Source organism: Amphiura filiformis, chromosome 6, assembly GCF_039555335.1.
Source record: "Amphiura filiformis chromosome 6, Afil_fr2py, whole genome shotgun sequence".
In the NCBI taxonomy this organism is placed as follows: Eukaryota; Metazoa; Echinodermata; class Ophiuroidea; order Amphilepidida; family Amphiuridae; genus Amphiura; species Amphiura filiformis.
The window spans coordinates 7,822,493-7,839,169 of record NC_092633.1 but is presented as its reverse complement, the minus strand read 5'-3'; the positions used below and the strand labels follow the sequence as shown (position 1 = coordinate 7,839,169).

Below are 16,677 nucleotides of genomic sequence, written 5' to 3'. Positions count from 1 at the left end.
TTCTGAATCTTTCAATTTCATCATTACGCACCGAATTTAAAGTAATATGCAATTAATTTCGACATAGATGCACGAGGGACTGCGAAACGGTGTTCCGATTTTCAATTTCAGGCATTGCCATTATAATTAGCGAAAAGGAATTGAATTTGAAACTATGGGCATTTTCAAGTATACTGATGCATTATAATCTACGTAGCAAGAAATACAGATTAGTCCCACGTAACACAGAATAAACACTTAAAGGTCCAATCAGTGATTTGCTTATCCGGACGATCGTAAAAATCATCAAAATTCAGATTTTGGTACCTTTGTCATTATCATAGAAGTGCCAACATAGCCTACTAACGGTTCAGTCGAAAGCCGTGTATTTAAGACAAAATAAGGCATTTTACACGAATCTGTAATTTATATACAGACAGTATATAAATTAGCTACATGTATTCGTTGTTTGCCAAATTTTTCATTTTCAAAAAACACCAAGTGACAATTTGAATAACTCGTAGCTGTTTTGGCATACTGTCGTATGACGAAAAATGCAGTTTTGAGAAAATCGCATTTAAAGTTTTTCCAATTTTTGAAGACCCACTGGAGAGCACCAAAGTAAAATATGTTTATTATTATCAAAGAATATAATCAATAATATATTTGTCTTTGTTCTCAACATAAGGCAAAAACAAATTGTTGTGTTGCCTTCAAGTGGGAAAATGGGAAAGTTGGTTCGGACGGTCGGATTTTTTTTTTTAAAGCCTTCAATGCTTCTTCAATTCTGTCGGTCCGTGCCACGTCACTTCCGGTTGATGATGCGACTCACGGTCGAGTGAAAACAAGTCCCTGATTCAATTTTTGTTGATGATTTCTGTCATTGGTAGGCCTATTATGTAGGCCTAAATTTCGATCGCAAATAGTCAGTGGAATCAAACAACCGTTTCTAAGTCTTCAGAGTGGAAGAAACTTACTTGATTTACCGTTTATATACTGACAAACTTAAAATTAAATTCCATGGTCGAGTGTCGTTTTTTTTTTATTTGAATGTCACTCCAACAACATCGCTATGTAGCCTCCTTCACAGCCGGTTTCTGTTGTTCATAACAAACCGTGAGCCACATGCAGTTTGGGCCCGGAGACTAGGGATAGCCCGGATGTTGGACCGACAGAATTAGGGGACATTTGTCAATTTTGACTTTTGGATACCTGTTAGACATCAATTAAAGACCAGTCTTTCAATACTATTAATTATAAGTGAAAAACATTGATTTTTGAACAAATCTGTAAAAATCATCATTCAAAAAAAAAAAAAAAAAAACCCGACCCTGATTTTTCAGGATTTAGGGTCGGACGGTTGAGGGCAACACAACAATTTTTTTTTTGCCTAATACAAACTTTTTATTCATTCACTAATTAGAAGTAATTAATCTGCAAACTCATACGGCAGTATGCCAAAATATGCACAATTTGAAAACCTATGTGGATACGACTGTATGCCAAAACACACAATGAAGATTTAGGGGGGTGTTACATAAAAAAAACATGTCGTATAAATTAGTGCCATATCTCATTAACTAATTACATTAATAGGTCTCAAAACTGTGTGAATATATAGAGTTTCATTCAGGAAGCAAAGAAGCGAAGAATAATTATAATGTCGTAAAAGAATATTTTATTACACGAATTTTCGGGCCTCGCCCTTCGTCAGGTGACAAAAATAGTGTTGTGAGGCCTACACAAGAGAAACATTTAAAACATGATAAAAACGCGAGCGCAGGTGAATGGTGGGAGCGACACGCAAGCGACACATGAGCGACAAGCGGGCAGAGCGTATCTTCTAGAGTTTCATTCATATACCGTATTTTGAAAGTTTATATAACTCATTTTGCCCAAAAATCGTCATACGACAGTATGCCAAAACAGCGACGAACTTATCCTTCATTTTTAAACAATTGATAAACAATTTTAATTTTTTTACACTTTTGCTGGGTCTTTAAATGTGTTCATGGTGCTTGTACAGAGAGTAGTTGTGTTCATTTATAAACACATTAATGCTTTAAAACATCGCTTAACACGTTGGTGTGTCAACAATATGAACATTTTAACATGTTAATCTTCACATTTCCAGGAGTTTATAATTGAACACTCACTCTTCACCTTCACTGCATAAATTATTAATGTGTGCAAATGCTTATTAGGTCTTGGGCTATATTACATTTACAGACACCGAATAAAAATTAATAAAATGTTATGTTATCCATATATTCACACAATGACTTGAACACGAATGATGGGTATATTATACAGAAGCGCGCAATTAGATTTAATGGGCTATTCCATCTAAAATCCACACTACCCCTGTGGAAGATTTTGGAAATATATGTTCTACAGAGGAGTATGCATTTTAAATGGAATGAACACATCAGGCAGCTCCATTGAAACGCACCCCCCCCTCTGTGGAAGATTCAGGTTGAATCAAAGTGTGTATGAAATTCAAATAAGCTGCCTAATATGCTAATTCTATTTGATATTCATACTCCCCTGTGGAACATACTTCTAAAATCTTCCACAGGGGTAGTGTGGATTTGAAATGAAATAGCCCAATATCTCATTGCATACATTTTTGGACTCATCCACAGATTTGTCTACATGTTCAACAACGGGCAATATATGTCCAGGCGCTAATGCGGTTGCAGGTGTTGATTATACTGAAATATCGACGGTTGTTTTATTTGCGAGTGGCCAGAACGAAAAAGACACATTGGTTCCTATTATAGATGATTCTATTATGGAACCTAATGTAGAACATTTTGACGTGTTATTAGAGAATCCTGTAAACGGCGAAACGCATCCCACTAACTACCGATGTCAGATTAGTATCTTAAATGATGATGGTAAGTTTATATTTCGGGTAATTTAATCCAATCGTATGGGCCTAGCGACCGATTCTTGGATTTTGCTGAAAATGCTAATGCTTCCATAAACGTGTAGCCATGTGGAATGACTTCAAGGGCTTGGTAAATTTGTGACTATTTTTGCAAAAAAAAAAAAAATAATAAGACACTGGTATTGTAACAAAAGTTATGTATATTATAGGCAGGGGAAAGAAGAATTACGCATCGCACACTAGCACATTTAAACATGAATTTACAAATGGAAACATAACATGCATAGGCAGATATACCAGAGTAAAAACTCCGGACATACCTGCCTGTTCGGGGACTTGAACCCCAGACCTCTCGCTTGTCGGGCGAGCGCTCTACCACTGTGCTAATTATATTTAGGCTGGCGGGTAAGCATCATTAATTGATCTGATACACTGGTATGTAATGCATTGTTTGTACTGTTCACCCTTGACTGCTCATATCCATAAGTACCAGGAGTCCTGTTTATCAGGGACAGTCTGTGTAGCTATTATTACGTAATCAATTCACCACACACGGGTGAATGGAGATTGCCTCCAACAGTCTCATTGGAAGATTAAATGCTAAGGATCTCTAATCTGCAGAATACTAGTATAATCGTTTTGAATGTATCATTTTCTTTGTTGATTGCAAAATGTTTCAGGAGAGTATAGTCTTACGGCTAGCTCATATGACGTCTGTGAGCCGGATCAGACTGTGGAGGTGTGCGTAGAAAGAAGTGCAGAAAACACTAACAACAACAGAGAAGTCGGTAAGATATAGGCGTATAGGCCTATAATTGGGTGACGTTGTTTCTTTCGCAAAATTGAGCTTTTGGCTTTTTTGATATGTATTTATTTTGTTATGTATTTTTATAAATACAAGGAAAGAAAATCTCGATTTCTAAACTCTAACTGCACTATTTAAAGCCTTAATGTACGATTTCCGTCAAATTTTGATTTTATTATTCTTTATTCAAAATGTTGAAATAATATTAGTAATAACTGACGGTAAGGGTTGCTGTCCATTTTAGGTTGAAATAACAAGGTAAAGTTAAAGAAACCCCACTGGTTATTTTGGCCATTTAACACGCAGTTCTATGGGAGGACATAATGTCGAACTTTGCTCTGTTGACCCACAAAGACAACAAATTTGGCTGATTCCATTTAGGTGCAAGTTGGGACATGTGTAAACATTACTAATATGCCAAAAAACCAGGTTTGAAAAAAAACAACCCAATTTCATATTATAAGATCGTATATTATGGCTTTAATGGGTCGCGTTTTGTTTGTGTTATCAATTAATGTCGAGATTAAGTGCCTTGCCCAAGGACACAGTCATACAACACGTTAGTTGGCCTCGATGTGACTCGAACCCACAACTTAACTTTATCGTTCTCCGAGTTTCTTTTATATACTTTGGCTATACTAATATCAATTAAATTAGGCTATAAATTGCTTTTCTTTAACCCTAATATCAATGGATTTGATTTGATGTGCCTTGGATCATTAGATAATAATTCAATCTATCTTGATAATAATGTAGGCCAAATAATTTTTCAACATTCTTCATTTTAGTATTGTCGACGAGTATCTCGAGTGGAGACACGGCATCCGCAGCAGATTACACAGCACTGACATCCACAAGTGGTATACTTGTTTTTACGCCTGGAATTAATTCGCAATGTCTTAACATACCTATAACCGACGATTCAATGGTTGAACCTACGGAAACTTTTACCGTATCAATATCTGAGATCCCCACCGGGCAAATTGGAGCGATTCATGAAGCCACGATCAATATCTGCGATGACGATGGTTAGTGTCACAATGGGATTCAACCAGGGGTTTCAATAATCAAAATAACAGCAAAATAGCTGTTGGTGGCATTACTTGCCTTGTTAGCTCTTGTTTTAATATAATTCGTACAGTCATACAGCAATGTGCAATGTTATGTGTTATCAAAAACACGTTTCTTTCAATGAATTGGTCCTATTTTGCTATTTAAACAGTCGTTGACAGAGTCTACTATTTCTTAGTCCAGCCGATCTATACTTCAGCAGTTTCTTTCTTTCTTTCTTTCCTTCTTTTTTTTTTTTTTTTTTCTTTCTTTGATTCCTCTTTTTCTTTTTTTCTTTTTTCTTTTTTTTCTTTCTTTTTTTTCTTTCTTTCTATGTTATATTCAGAATTTTTTTTCTGTCACATGAAACTCGTGGGGTCAAAGGTCACTCAGCTTTTATAGAGCCAGTATCGGGCCGATTGTATAATGTTTGCTGGGAATGAGCTGGTATTATGGTTTCAGTTGGGTGAACGATTATAAACCGAACGCTAGAGAACGATTCTGTGTGTGCTTTTGTTTACGAAATGAGACAATACGTGCTTATTGTTAACCAGCGTTCTTGAAAATGAGAAGCATGGTGGTTTGCAGACTTAACACGGTTTGGAAATAATTTCTTCATATTTTTTGGTGTTATCTGACGTTTACATATCCTTCCTAAAACACCAAAGTACGAATATTTCCAAACATCTAAATTAGCGAAAAATTTAGGACATGTTACACAACTATATTTTCTAGAATTTTAGAAGAGTACTTTTAATATTGACCGGTCATTTTCACACAGCGACGTTAACTAGGCAATGTACTATTACCTATAACATACACTAGAACACCAAAGTACGCATATTTCCAAACATCTAAATTAGCTAAAAATTTAGGACATGTTACAAAACTATATTTTCTAGAATTTTAGAAGAGTACTTTTAATATTGGCCGGTTAGTTTTCACACAGCGACGTTAACTAGGCAAATCCCCATACTTCTAACGTACGCTATTTGTCATGTTTGTAGAGGTCACGCGTCAATGGTAAGAGCACTGTGTATTGTGTATAGGAAAACGGACAGTAACTGCAGTATGCAAGATTCCAATATCAGTATCCACGCTGCAACTAGGCCCTATGTCACATGGGAAAACGCGGTAAATCGCCCTTAACCGACAATTGCTGGAAACTAATGGGAATTGCCGGAAATTTTGCCAAGTTGTGACTGATCACTATGAATCGCGTTAAATTTTGATAAATCGCAGCAAATTGAGGTAAATTTACTAAATTGTTTCAAAGTTTGGTTAAACGGCTAAAATCGCCAAAAATCACCATGAAATCTCCTAAGAAAGCTTAAAAACTGCAAAATGGCTGGAAATCACAACAATTTGCTGAAAATGATGCTAAATTGTGCTATATTTTGATCAACCACAGCAAACTGAGGTAAAATTTACGAAATTGTTTCAAATCTTGACCAATCGTCTAAAATCGCCAAAAAATAATATTACTAAGAAGCTTGAAGTCCACAAAATGGGGATAAATTGAGCAAAAATGATGTGCGATTTATCATGTGACATGTGGCCTGCAACTTTATCGTTGTCATAATTTGTTGCTGCTGATGACAAAGACGACGGGTGATGATGATGATGATGATAATGATGGTAATGATGATGACAGATTTTTTCTGTTCCTTTTACGGTCTTTATTTCTTTTCTTTTTTTGACAGTTAATTGTTATTTCAAAAAGTCAGCAGATTCTGTAGACGAGAACGACGGAATCCTGGTAGTTGAAGTTGAACGAGAAGGCAATCTACAGCAAGGAGGAACAGTTTGTACGTGTCAAAGATTGTTTTTTCCATTATTCTTTTGAATTCAACTCTCTCTGTCGCGTTTTTAGTTCTCTCATCGAATTTCTGTTCTCGGTGTTGACTTTGCGTTCAATCCATTGGCATGATTAGTTTTGCTCGAAAATGGGTATACGCAAGTGGCAAGTAACAGTAAGGCCAAGGGGCGAGTTACTGTAAGACTAAGCGGCGAGTTACAGTAAGACTAAGCGGCGAGTTACAGTAAGACTAAGCGGCGAGTTACAGTAAGGTCAAGCGGCGAGGTACAGTAAGGCCAAGTGGCGAGTTACAGTAAGGCCAAGCGACGACTTGAAATAAGGCCAAGCTCCGAATTACAGTAAGACTAAGCGGCGAGTTACAGTAAGGCCAAGTGGTGAGTTACAGTAATGCCAAGCGGAGAGTTACAGTAAGGCCAAGCGGCGAGTTACAGTAAGGGCAAGCAGCAAGTTGCAGTAAGGCCAAGAACTGTTGAGTCTAACTTTTACCACCTAAAGGACAATTTCATGTTTAAATTTGACATTAAATGATTAATGACCACTAATGTGAATAATGACGATCATCACATGTTTTGGTCCCATTCAAATGTATGAAACAAAAAGAATAATTTAATGAGAGCCGAACAAATTTCCTTCAGAGTCTTCAGTGGATATTGAATGCACAGGCAATAGGATTTTGCTGCAACTTTCAAATCTTGGGTTGGGCTCATTTATATATACGCTGCAGCATCAATATTGGGACCATCAAATTTGGCACAAGATAACCCGTGCTGGAATAATGCAAGCGAACGACTATTAAACATATATTTTTTACGTTTTATTTCAGCTGTGTCATCTGAATCAGGGACTGCTACTAGCATTGGTAATAGCCCTGATTTCACAGGTCTTAACAACAGGCCGGTGAGTTTCCCAAGCGGTAATCAAGGAACTACTGGCACCTCTGGGATCCAGACTCAGACTCAGACATTTAACGTTGCGATCACAAATGATGATGTAATTGAAGAACAAGAAGAATTTTATCTCAACCTTGCGGGATTATCTTCAAGTGTTTGTACTGTTGTAGACCCACAGAGAATGACTATTACAATTGACGATGACGATATAGGAGATCCAGGAAACCTACAAGCTCCAGGTGGTCCTTATGCCGCTGGTAGTGGTAAGTCAAGTCAAACGATAATGCACATGAGCCCAGTGGCGGCGCCACGGGGGGGGCATGGGGAAAAATGCCCCCCCAGTGAGAACTCTTGCCCCCAGTTCCCCCAGTAAAAACCCACAAACGAAAATTTCACCTTTTTGCGGTAATTTTGCGCAAAATTGGTTGATTCCCCCTGAAATTCACTTTGCCCCCCCACCCCCGGAAAAAATACATGCTCGACACTGCGAGAAACTTTATGTATTCATGGGAATTGGGCCTTTGCGGGGGGAGGAGGTCAGTCTGAGGTGAGCACCTCCCAAATGGAATTGGTTTGCTAATTCAATCCCCAAGAAAACATTCATCCCCTAAATAAACCCTAACTCCCCCAACTTACCCCTATGTGTACAATTGAAATTTGGCCGACTAATAAGCAACATTTTACTTTCCAACATAAATGACCTACTGTTATACACACTTTCCTTTTGCAGGACTTTCCTCGAGTGCAATTGGTGGTATAGTTGCAGGTACTCTCATTGGCGCCCTCCTCTTATTTGGTATTCCGCTCTGCTGTTGTTGTCTCTCGGGATGTCCATGTTGTCCATGGTTACTCGCCGGGCGAACTCGACCAGCCCCAGTCGTAGTACAGCAACCACAAATCATAGAAAGAAGACCACCCCCAGTGTATCAACGTATTCAACCAATACAGATGACACAAGTAGTTCCCCTTGTACGACAAGAACAATTGGCTATTAGCATGCTAGAAATTGACGTACCTGTGGGCACGGGATATCCGGGGGGATATCCAATGTAGCAGAAATAAGATTATTATTATGTGTAAGTTTATTGCGTACATTTTTTAGCAGTTTAAATATAAAAAAAAATTTAAAAAAATGTAGATATTTATATAGCGCTTTATCATGTTTATGCCGTAAACAGCCTCAAAGCGCTTTACATTTATCCCGCCGTCACTAGAATATGTCGGAACCACGTTTGCAGCCTACAATTGGCGCAGGGTTCATCAGTACAACGACTGTGACAACCACTAACAGCTTCCCATTGCACCTGGGTGGGGTGAGGCAAGCGAGGCAAAGCGCATTGCCCAAGGGCTCAACACGGTGGTGGGACGGGGACTCGAACCCATGCACATCAAGCATCAAGCAAGCTCTCAGATTATGAGTCCAAGGCCGTAACCATTGAGCCAGCGTGCCCTATATTGCGTATGAGAAGCACGTTTTAACGTATATAAAACCATAAAACACTCGCATTGATTTAATAACTGCAATTGAACCCAGAGGTGTTTGACAAAATCAATGTCAATTTATGTGTATAGTTGAGTTGCTCTATGAAAAAGGACATTATCTAAGCCACTTATCTACCCCAATTACTGGTAATTACCCGCCCATACTAAGCTATACTAGCTGATACTGAATCACAGTTTAATACACTGTACTATTCGTCTGCCGCCTGGACAACCAATTCTTTAGAAATGCTTAGTCGCGCTAAAAGTCGATCGATACATGTAAAAATCAGCACAATTCAGAGATACACCTTTTTGCTATGAAATTAATTTTCTCGGTCAAATATAAAGCAATATTTTTTTTTCTTCAGTAATGTCAGTTAAAAACTTGGTGCTTGAATATACATTTTTTTTTAAATCCTGGTGTTAAAATTAAGCATCAAATTGTGTCTTTTAGTGTGATATTTTTGATTTTTATAGGCCTTGAATTCGCCTGCGAGCTTTTTACGGAATTCATGTTTTAGCGTCTCAAACTAACATAGTTTGCTAAAGAAAGATATTTCCCACCTCTGTAAAGCACATCGTGTGGGTCTATATGTTATAGTTTTGTCAGAATTTCCGTTTTGTTTTACCCTTTTTCCATTCATGGTCCGAAAATGTCAAACTAAGTAAAAGTAGGCAATGGTGAGTACTTTTATCTCGAGAGCAACCAGCTGAAATAGTCGATATTTCCTTTGTTGTTATCCAGGTCAATTTTTCATTGAAAGCAAATTGCCCGACCAGCGATTAAATCCCCAATTGGGTGTTCTGGTTAAACATGATCAGTAGGAGCGCTATAGGTCTGGGAATTTCTTTGCTATATTGAAGTTCTGGCAACACTATAGCCATGCCGGTATTCCTATTAAACCCAGGGATATCGATCCACAATGCTAGTACTAGCCTTTAGATTTCACGTGTTGATTTAGAAATTTTTCAGCCGACAGTGAAAGATGGTGAAATCAAAACGGAAATTCTGACAAAACTATGATATATAGCTCACGGTGATGTGCTTTAGAAAGTTGGGGAAAATCCTTCATTAGCGAACTATATTACTTTGAAAAGCTAAAAGGTTGATCCAAGAAAAAGCTCGCGGGCCGAGCTGAAGCCTATAAAAATCGAATATCTTACACTAAATGACTGAATTTCAGGCCTAAGTTTAACACCAGGATTTAAAAAAAAAATCAGTATCAAGCATTATAGTTTTTCCAGCCATTTACTGAAAAAATGAAAATTATTGCTTTTCATTTGGCTGAGAAAAAAATTTTTACACTGAAAAGGTGTAACTCAAAATTTTGCTCATTTCAACACCAATTTCGATCGTTTGTATTGCCTCATTAAATGACTGAGTGAGCCTTGCAGAACAAAAGAATCGGTTGTGCAGGTAGCTGACTGTATTTAGATGTTTACGCCACAAGATTTGTACATTTTGGGAACTTAAGGCCATATAACCTTGACCCAGTTCAATAGTTCAGTTGGGCGTTGTACTCCTGGATATGGTCAAAATAAGATTTTTGTAAACCAGCCTCCTTATGTATTAGGGAAAAAACATAAAACTTGACCGAGTACAGTAGACACGGTAGGCCTACAGACTATGGTACTGATTCTAAACACAGACCCTAGAAAACAAAGATATTCTTAACTGTAAATAATTTTTGTATTTTTTCACAGACTTCAATAGAGACGTATTCCATGCAGTTGATAGAGCATTTGACAGAGGACGTAGAGTGCTTTGATTACAATGATCTTTGACAATGAATATAGATTTACAAGTCGGATGAAGCATTTAATGTGTTTTGAAAATGTACCGTTTCGTTTTTGAAATATGTGAGCGTACACCACGAATGAGCCGTAAAGTCAGCAAATTGTATTCTGAGTTACAGTGTAAAATGTGCATTGAGGTCGTATTCATATGTACCTCAATTTGGATCTACATGTATCTCATTTTGATAGCGTCAGTGAAACACCTTTTAAACCAATCAATAATCTTATTGTTGAAGAGGATGTCTATAGAATTTTTAAATTGCTCTAGTCTTTGTTTGCTTTGGCTGTTCAAGTGGTGGGTTACAAAGCATTGTATTTTGTCTAGCTATGTATAACCAACAATTAACAATGAGAGGACATTCCTGGATCTCGTTGACTTGGGGATGATTTTAAATGACCGCCAATTATGACTGTTTGATATTCATTACCAGCAATATGGAAAAAGAGACACATGTAGAACCGAAAAAGGTTCCAGTTTGCTAAAGGAGCAAAGTTCAACAAACCATAACCATGCTTTTGGATATATCGCTTGAGTCAAAGTCAAATGATATACCATTTTAAAGCTTATGATATATATTTTCTAAACACGAAATAAAACAAAATTGACCGGGCCGACTTTACGGCTCATTCGTGGTGTACGGTTACATATAAGAATTTTACAAAAAAAACGGGTTCAAATATCAACCAATGATCTACCAAGCATTGGAGCATGAGGCGTTTATTGCCATCATTGATAGCCTATGGTTATTATTTGAATCATGGAATGGATTTAAGGTGGTACTACACTACACCCCCTGATAAATTTTGTGACTGATTTTGCATTTTTCTCAAAAAATAACTACACACTGGTAACAAAGATTATGTATATTAGGGACCGTTCACAAACATTTGTTAGGGGGTCTGATGCAAAAACTATTCATCGCAAACATTTTCCAGCCCCCCCCTTTTGAGATCTGAAAAATTTCAGGGGTCCCCTTTTTGACATGAAAATTATGGGTCAACCCCATAGAAAAGCATATAAACTCAATTTTCCCAGGAAAATTTGTGGTCATTTTTTTCAGGGCCCCCTTAAGGAGCAATCGTTATTTATGACAGAAGGGGGAATGGGAAAATTTAGGGGGAACACGAATTTTTTGATGGTCTGTAGGGGAACCTAAAATTTTAGTTGAACCAGGAGGGGATTGTTAAATTTTAAATGGAGAAAATTGGTAAAACAAGGGGGAACGCGAAAATTTTGAGCGGACGCGAGGGGGAACGCGAAATTTTTTGTCGATTTTTTTCCAAAACGCCCATTCCCCCCCCTGCCGTAACTAACGATCGGTCCCTTAGGAGGGTCAAAAAATGTTAGGGCCACCCTTTTGGCATCAGGGCCCCTAACAAGTGTTTGTGAACGGTCCCTTATAGGGCAAGGAATCCAATTACTTCACTGAAATTTCAGTGATTCAAGACAAGTGGTTAATTATATAGGTTAAGAAATGGGGTAGGCCTACATTCTAGCGGTACCTCTTTTTTTTTTTATAAATAACGTACCGCTTGTCTTGAGTCACTGAAATTCCAGTGTAGTAACTGGATTCCTTGCCCTTTAAGGGACCGTTCACAAACACTTGTTAGGGGGCCTGATGCAAAAAGGGGCCCTTAAGATTTTTTGACCCTCCGAAGGGGGGGGTCGGAAAAAAATGACCACAAATTTTCCTGGGAAAATTGAGTTTATAATATGTTTTTCTATGGGATTGACCCATAATATTCATGTCAAAAGGGGGCCCTGAAATTTTCGAGATCTAAAAAGGGGTGACCCTGAAACATTTTCGCGGTGAAATGTTTTTGCATCAGGCCCCCCTAACAAGTGTTTATGAACGGTCCCTAATATACATAACTTTGTTACCAGTGTGTTATTAAATTTATATAAAAATGCAAAAATAGTCACAAATTTATGAAAGAGTGTAATACCACCATAAATTGAGGTGTGATTTTCAGATTGTTATAATTCAAGAATGAAGTCATTTGTCAAAATTCAAAACCTATTTCGTTCTGCTTGGTTTGGGCAATAAAATACCCATGAAAGTGTCTGACGGTACCGTGTCTGACTGGACACCCTATAAGAGGATCAGTAGTAAACTTCACAATGTAGCCTACAGATTTATAGTAATTGATAGTAGCCTATTACTAGTATATAGCTTAATGTGAAAATGAATTTGTGTATACTTACTATATTTTTATGATATTTATTTGAACACGTGTTTTATATTAAAATGTGTATAATAATCATTATTGAGAGGCAAAGAAATTGAACATATTGAGAAGTTTTCCCATTCATTGTCATTTCGTGACCTCTCGCTATCATGCATATTGGAACTTTACTGTACGTGTTATATAAGATGCAAAAAAATGCTATGAAATAAAACTCACAAGCTTTATTTGAAACTAAAATAAACTGAGTCTGATAGTAGATAAATAATTCAAACATTTTTGCTTGACAAATACGACTTTAGCTTACGCGTACGCCATCGGGGCTGATGGCTTGATCACAAGTGACTTGGTCCACTGCTTTTCCCGCGAAACCATCCAGAACATGCAGAACGGCTTGTTGAGTCCTTATCGAAGATTGTGGAGGATCGAGGATCTCCACAGCCATGAGACCCTCCAACACGCTAAAAAGTCTGCTGGTCCATTCGAAGGACAAGAAAGACATTGAGCAGACTAGTGATGTGGTGTACAACATTCCCTGTAAAGGTTTTGACAAGTCTTTAATATATAGGGGAGGCTGATCGACAGTTTGGAACAAGAATAAAGCAACACAAAAAGGACTGTGAAACGATTACTGAAAGAAAGTTCACGAGAGCAAACAGAAAAGAATCAACCACAGAATTTTGAATTTTGACTAACTTCTCCAAAAATATTTGAAATTTGGCCGAAAGTCGGGCTTTTTTATGATTTTTTTTTAAATTATGCATTTTTTGACCATGTTTGGTGCAAATTTCTAGCGGTACCTCTTTTCTTATCATAAATAATGTACCGTTTGTCTTGAGTCATTGAAATTCCAGTGTAGTAACTGGATTCCTTGCCCCTATTATATACATAACTTTGGTACCAGTGTGTTATTATTTTTTGAGAAAAATGTAAAAATAGTCACAAATTATCAAGGGGTGTAGTACCACCTTAAAGATCTAAATTTCACCAATATTTAGTGCTGAGAACTCCATCAAAATGTTTGGGTTTTTTAAAAAGCGGCTGCGGTCGGGAAAGGGAAATCAAACCTTTTTTTAGGCCTAATGCCTATATAACAATGAGTATCTTGGTATAGATATATTCATCTAGTAGTTTGAAACATTAATTTTGAAATTAATCTAAAATTTTGCAACTCACCGACGTCACACAATGAAGTCCGACGGTATCGGACGCAACCTGGCAAAGTGAGTTGCAATATTTTAGTTCCAGTGCTAGATTAATTAAAAAATAATGTAACAATGAATCTCATATCTTGCTTATTATTTATTTGTTGGTTTCCCCTGATCTGGAAAAATAGCAATGAGCAATTGTTAAAGGGTAATTAGGGTTTCAGTTAAGGGGTTGGGGTATGAACGTTTGGACAGTATTTATTTTGGGACATTAGAGCACATCAGACATATCGAATTGCATTCTGAATGCGAAGAATGTCATTCTGATATCAAATAATTTTGATTTTTGAAATTCGCAATTTAATACACATTTTATGGCAAATCATTAAAATTGATATTTTTGATATTTAACAGTACTTGAAGTAAACTTTATAAATCTGATGATTTATACTTAAAGTGTATGTAGGTGGGATGAAAAGCCGACGATCAATTGAAATTTTGACCTTTCGTATTGAAGATATGGATTTTTTTCCCAAAACACCAAAACAAATTAGGTCTTTTTGGGAAAAAAATCCATATCTTCAATATGAAAGGTAAAAATTTTCACTTGACCGTCGGCTTTTCCTCCCTGCTACATACACTTTAAGAATATATCATTCGATTGATATAATTTACTTCGAGGACTGTTATATATCAAAAATTTGAAAAATATCAAATTTGTCATAAAATTTGTATTGTATTGTGATTTTTAAAAAATTAAAATTATTTGATATCAGAAAGACATGCTTCGTATTCAGAATGCAATTCGATAGGTCTGAGGTGCTCTCATGACCCACAAAAAATACTGTCGAAACGCAATAAACGCTCATTTTGGATCCCTTAAAGGAACAATCAAGGATTTTGTGTATAACTAATTTGCCCTAATTGTCCCAGATCAACAAGCAAACAAGTCGATTTGATTAAAAGAGCTCCTTCTTAATATTCCTCTAGCATCCAAGACCTGTTTTCGTATGTTGGTTTCCGAATTCGACATACTTATTTGCAACGAGAATAAAAATACGAATTCTTTCACTTTTATTCTATTATGTTAATTCGCCAGCGAAGTGGTTACATAACTCATTGGTAACCTTTCGGAATTGGTAGCACATGTCATAGACTTTGTGTTGCGATAATTTCGATCGTAGTGCAGAATTTAAAAAGCGTAATCCAGTTGACATGGTGATAATCGGATTAAACGTAACACTTCGCTGGCGAATACCAAACAATACAAACATCTGACCTTCGATGAAGTGTGTGCTGTTCTGGTTCATCACATCACCGATTGTTCCATTAATTGGACTGTTCCATTTAAAAATCCACATTCCTGCTGATCAAGATTTTGAAAATATTTTCCATTTTGACAATATCTTCCACAGGGGTTGTATGAATTTAAAATGGAGTGAACACATTATACAGAAAGGTTTAGCGTGAATCTTTTACACAGGGAAAGTTTTTTAAGTTAAAAGTTGGTTTGTGTGACAATTCCGTAAGCGGTGCATAGCGTTAAAGTTGATCTTCAAAAGCACTACATCAACTGCACCGTTCGCTACACCATCCCCTTTCTTGCATTGCAACATTTCTGAAGGCTCCAGATAAACTATTCGAAAGTCACATACTTGTGTACAGAGGCCATTTTGTGCGGGAGCAATTGATTTGAATTTACAAAAATAAATGATAATACTACCAAAGACGGACTGGTTAATGTATTATAAAATAGATGTTACCTTTCTGTGGGGCTTTTCAGTTTTGACAACTAACTTGGACCACGCCCATCGTCATAAACTTGTCCCCCCCCTCCTGACAAGAATCCTATCTTTTCGCCACTCGAGGATTTAAAATTCGATTGGTTGAAATGTTTGAAACTTTGATAAAATTTACAAGACGGTGTTTCGGGTGGGGTAGGGATGGGTTGTATGTTTTTACAGATGGGATATATGGGGTGTGTTAGGCTACACGCGTTTGTGATGTTTAGGCTACATACATTGTCGTTAGTGCGCTCATTTATCATGTTTATAATAATTATAATGTCTCGTGTAAAAATATATTATGTAAAAATGACAATAATTGATAGTTTTGTTTTGTATTTTTCATTGTATATGCTTATTATATTCACAATTTGTGACATGATCAAGAGGAATGAGTCCGATGTTGCTAATATTGTTTTTTGAGATATTGGCAAAAACAGTATTCAAATTCTTTTGTTTTATATTGTTTTCAGCCATTGATAAATTGCTCATAACTAGGTAACCGCAGATGTCCGATTTTGTTGAGGTTTGCATCAAAATTTAGCATTGATAAACTGCCAGAAATTGATGCAAAAAACTTCTAATTGAAAATTGCCGACATGTTTGTTTGTTTGTTTAAACGGTCGCTCCGTGTGGAGACACGCTTGGGTCCTGATGGGACCAGGCTCAAAATGCTCAAGCCAGGCTAAAAAGCCTATATAAGCATGCTGGCCCGTATGGAAAGAGAAGTGAGATGACTCATTCCCTTTGATCATGTCACATTTAGGCTCTATAGGGTCAAAATTAATGTTTATAATGCTTTTGTTTATTCAAACTGAAATCAATTGAGTATGTCTGCCCAGC

General features: G+C 36.9%; 1 protein-coding gene across 1 annotated transcript in view; it reads left to right on the top strand.

Annotated features, from left to right (window-relative positions):
• Window positions 1–11,830, top strand: part of LOC140154917 (extracellular matrix protein 3-like) — a 51,539-nt gene extending 39,709 nt beyond the window's left edge. The window contains exons 5-11 of the mRNA XM_072177580.1: window positions 2,625–2,879; window positions 3,553–3,660; window positions 4,466–4,705; window positions 6,431–6,535; window positions 7,370–7,699; window positions 8,167–8,512; window positions 10,623–11,830. Coding sequence (XP_072033681.1) covers window positions 2,625–2,879; window positions 3,553–3,660; window positions 4,466–4,705; window positions 6,431–6,535; window positions 7,370–7,699; window positions 8,167–8,489 — 1,361 coding nt within the window. The 3' untranslated portion in view covers window positions 8,490–8,512; window positions 10,623–11,830. The remainder of the gene's footprint in view (window positions 1–2,624; window positions 2,880–3,552; window positions 3,661–4,465; window positions 4,706–6,430; window positions 6,536–7,369; window positions 7,700–8,166; window positions 8,513–10,622) is intronic.
• The last annotated feature ends 4,847 nt before the right edge of the window (window positions 11,831–16,677 follow it).